Raw genomic sequence first — 3,478 nt, 5'->3', positions numbered from 1 at the left:
AAAGTGTGCCACGTGGAACCCTCACCTGTTGAGGATGTGCAGAAAACTCTCCTGTGTTTCCTGTGTTTCGGACCAAAAAAAAAAAAAAATGTATTAATTCATCTTTCTTACACGCGGAGATGCAGTTATTAGTTGTTATCCGTCTCTGGTCTGTGTTTTTGACGGTAAACGCGGGCCTCCCGGTGCCCATTACAGAAGCTGCCAGATGATCGGTATGCATGGAGGTCCCGGGAGAGATGGAACACGTGGTCCAGGCTGCCACAAGACGTCAGCGGCAGATGGCATGGGTACCCACTGCTGGCATGAGTGTCATTCCTCAAAGAGCGAGGGAAGGGGAAGAGAGGGAGGGAAAGAGTGAGGGAGAGGGGGAGAGAGGGGAAGGGAGAGCAGACCAACGCGAGAAAAAAAGAGGGTGCGCAGTTTCTCCTTTTTTCTTGTCATTTTTGATTTGCAGGAGAAGAAGAGGCAGCGCGGATTCGCAGGAGATATTGGGCAACATGCACGGTGCGCGCTGATCAGAGGTACGTTGCGCATATATTTGCACGCGTTTGTGACAGCTACAAGTTCAAACCCATGATAGATGTGTTCCGAGAGATGTGTTGTTTTTTTTTTGCAGCAACAAGTACAAAAACAAATCAAGTTTGAAAACACAAGACAGCGGTGACATTGGCCTCGCTTGTCAATTTGCCCCTCGCCGCAAAACTGTCTGTCCCCATTATTGTTTTCCTTTGATTTTGCAGGAAATATGTTGACGCTGCCATTCGAGGAACCACATATGATGTGTGAGCCACGGTTCGGTGCCAACTATCCCCGTGAAAGCTTACCTGAGAGCCTGGAGCAGGAGCGGCAGCAGCACCCGGAGAGGTCACACTCAGACATGAGGGAGGCCGACGACGAGGTCTCCGACCGGGAAGAGGATGAACGCGAGGACGACCGCGACGAGAACGGGCATCCTAAAAAGAGAGGCCCACGGAAAAAGAAGCCCGGCAAGGAGCAGATGGATAGGGCCAAACTCCGGCGTCACGAAGCCAACGCCCGCGAACGCAGCCGGATGCACGGCTTGAACGCAGCCCTGGAGAGCCTACGCAAAGTTGTACCGTGCTACTCCAAAACGCAGAAACTATCCAAGATCGAGACCCTCAGACTGGCCAAAAATTACATCTGGGCCCTGTCAGAGACCCTGAGCGCGGGGAAGAGACCGGACCTCCTCGCCTTCGTGCAGACGTTGTGCAAAGGATTATCCCAGCCCACGACCAACTTAGTGGCGGGTTGTTTGCAGCTGAACGCCAGAAATTTCCTCACCGACCACAACGGGGAGGTCATGTTCTCCGGGAGATCGCCGTACGATGCCATGTATTCGTACCCGAGCTCAGACATGAACACTCCGCCCGGCCACAGCGGCGGCAATTTGGACAGCGGTGCCAAACCGTTCCGTCACTACAGTTACAGCGGAGCGTACGAGCCCTACTACGAGAACCAGTCCCCGGAGGCCGGGAGCCCGCATTTCGATGGCCAGCTGAGCCCGCCGATGAACTTTAACGGGATTTTCTCCCTCAAACACGAAGATCCTCCCGAGTACAGTAAAAATAACCACTACGGTATGCGCTACTGCAGTGCGTCAGGACGCGCGGCTCTGGCGCACAACTCCATGTACAGAGTCTCCCCAGAGGCCCGGTTCCCTTACGAGCTGCACGTCCGCAGCCAGTCCTTCCAAGCACAAGGGGAAATTAACGGCTCTTTCCACAATTAATCGACCAGACGGACAAAGTTTGAAGTTTCAGAGGTGACACCAATTCGACCCCGCAAATGTCAAAAAAAAAAAAGAGACTCCCTTTTAAAGAATCATTGCGTGTCGTAGCGTCAGTTTGTGTGTTTCAAATGATAAACGTCTGCACCTCAGATGAAATTACGATTTAAGTACAAAAACATTTTTTTTTTCATGACTTTGCTTGACTGAACGCAGATCTTGTCAGGCGTTGACAGAGATGTAGAGATATTTGGGGGGGGGGGAAATAGAAACACAGAATATCAGATGTACAGTAATTTTGTTTGAGGTGCGAGTTGTTTTGAACAATTCGCAAGATGCAACTCGAAATAGCTTTATTGATCTGTGAACGCCAGGACTATTGATCGGAATATTTGCGTTTGACGGCGGCAATGCAGAACAAAAAAAATGTCGATCCTTGTGATAAAAGCATTTAAAAAAAAAAGAGCAAAAATATCACTCAAACGATGTGTCATCTCCACAGGAAATACTCTTGTGACATGATTCGGGTTCAGAGTTCAGAAAGCAATAAAGGCCAATTGAGCTATGCAAGGCGGGCAAACTTAGACATTGCTTTATAAAATAAAAATACATGATCCTAGGGGCTTTTCTCATTACATCTAATTAAATTTAGGACATCTTTGCAAAAAAAAAAAAAAGTTATGATATAAAAGGCGGGTTGGGGTTCGAAGAGCTGATGTGACGATGATGATGGTGATGACATCATCCAAACTGGTCCTAACGGGGGTTAAAAAAATGAAATGAAATGCGTTTTTCTTTGTTAAAAATCGTGCAGTAACGAGGTGAATGTAAATTATTATTGTATTTATTTAAGCTAATTTATTATAAGTGCGTCGATTTGAACGTGGATAATATATTATAAGGATGTTGTACATTTCGGCCGTGATACTTTTTAAGTGAATTCCATTTTCTTCTTTACGTTGCGTTGTTGTGTATTTCACGACAGTTATGGCTTTAGGTCGCACTGGAGGGGAGGAAGAAAAAAAAAACAAACATAGTGTGTAAGATGTAACAGTTTTAACCTTTCATGAATCCCAGCAACATGCCTTAAAAGAGATGACGACCGTCAATATGCAATTCAATTAAAGTTTTGGGGTGTTTGGTTGTGAACTTTTGACGCGGCCCTATTGCTGCTGAGAAGCAAGGGAAGGCAAAATCATGTATTTCTGAACAGTGTTTGTGACCGTGTTATCATATTCTGTCCATTTTCAAACTCAATTCGAATACTGAGCAATTACTCGGACGTCCCCCTAACCCTTTATCTATCACACACACACACGCACTCACACAATCGCGCAAACTCGTTATGGATCGAAAAATTCGTGAAGTAATGTGTTCTTGTTTTGTGATATTGCGAGGTTTATGTTTAAAAAGTCTCTCGGCTTTCTGATAATGATCGACTGCAGATGGTTATGTGAAAATAAATGATTTCCAAATGAATTTAAACCTTTTTCCCGGTGTAAATGGTATTATTTATTTAGATTGCATCTTTGGTCTATGAACCTGCACTCCGACCGAGCGCACTGGGATTTTTACTCGAAAACAGGTGGATTTTAAAAAAGAATACTGCAAAGATCAATATTTTAGATATATTAAAGCTTACAAGGCCAACACAAAGAATCGAGGAAACATTGATTTAACGACACAATTTGTTTCATTGCAAATTCCTTTGTGGGAAAGAAAAAAAATGGC

At 45.4% G+C, this 3,478-nt stretch overlaps 1 protein-coding gene across 2 annotated transcripts; it reads left to right on the top strand.

Moving 5' to 3' along the window:
- Positions 1-381: 381 nt before the first annotated feature.
- neurod6b (neuronal differentiation 6b) lies at positions 382-3,232 on the top strand. Of its 2 annotated transcripts, XM_086175623.1 has the most exons (3): positions 382-521; positions 617-660; positions 741-3,232. In XM_086175623.1, the coding sequence occupies exon 3, from the start codon at positions 746-748 to the stop codon at positions 1,748-1,750; it is 1,005 nt and encodes a 334-aa protein (XP_086031749.1). In that variant the 5' UTR covers positions 382-521; positions 617-660; positions 741-745; the 3' UTR covers positions 1,751-3,232. The 2 variants fall into 2 exon arrangements, with proteins under 2 accessions (XP_086031749.1, XP_086031750.1); XM_086175624.1 differs by lacking the exon at positions 617-660.
- Positions 3,233-3,478: the final 246 nt, after the last annotated feature.

Source organism: Fistularia commersonii, chromosome 28 (genome assembly GCF_037954325.1).
Source record: "Fistularia commersonii isolate RoL2024-O1a breed Wild chromosome 28, RoL_Fcom_v1.0, whole genome shotgun sequence".
Classification (NCBI taxonomy): domain Eukaryota; kingdom Metazoa; phylum Chordata; class Actinopteri; order Syngnathiformes; family Fistulariidae; genus Fistularia; species Fistularia commersonii.
The sequence above is the reverse complement of the archived record's forward strand: the minus strand, read 5'-3'. Positions and strand labels throughout refer to the sequence as shown.

Bases quoted from the DNA above. Each gene is read 5' to 3' on its own strand.
- neurod6b (XM_086175624.1), top strand. From the start codon at position 746: ATGTTGACGCTGCCATTCGAGGAACCACATATGATGTGTGAGCCACGG.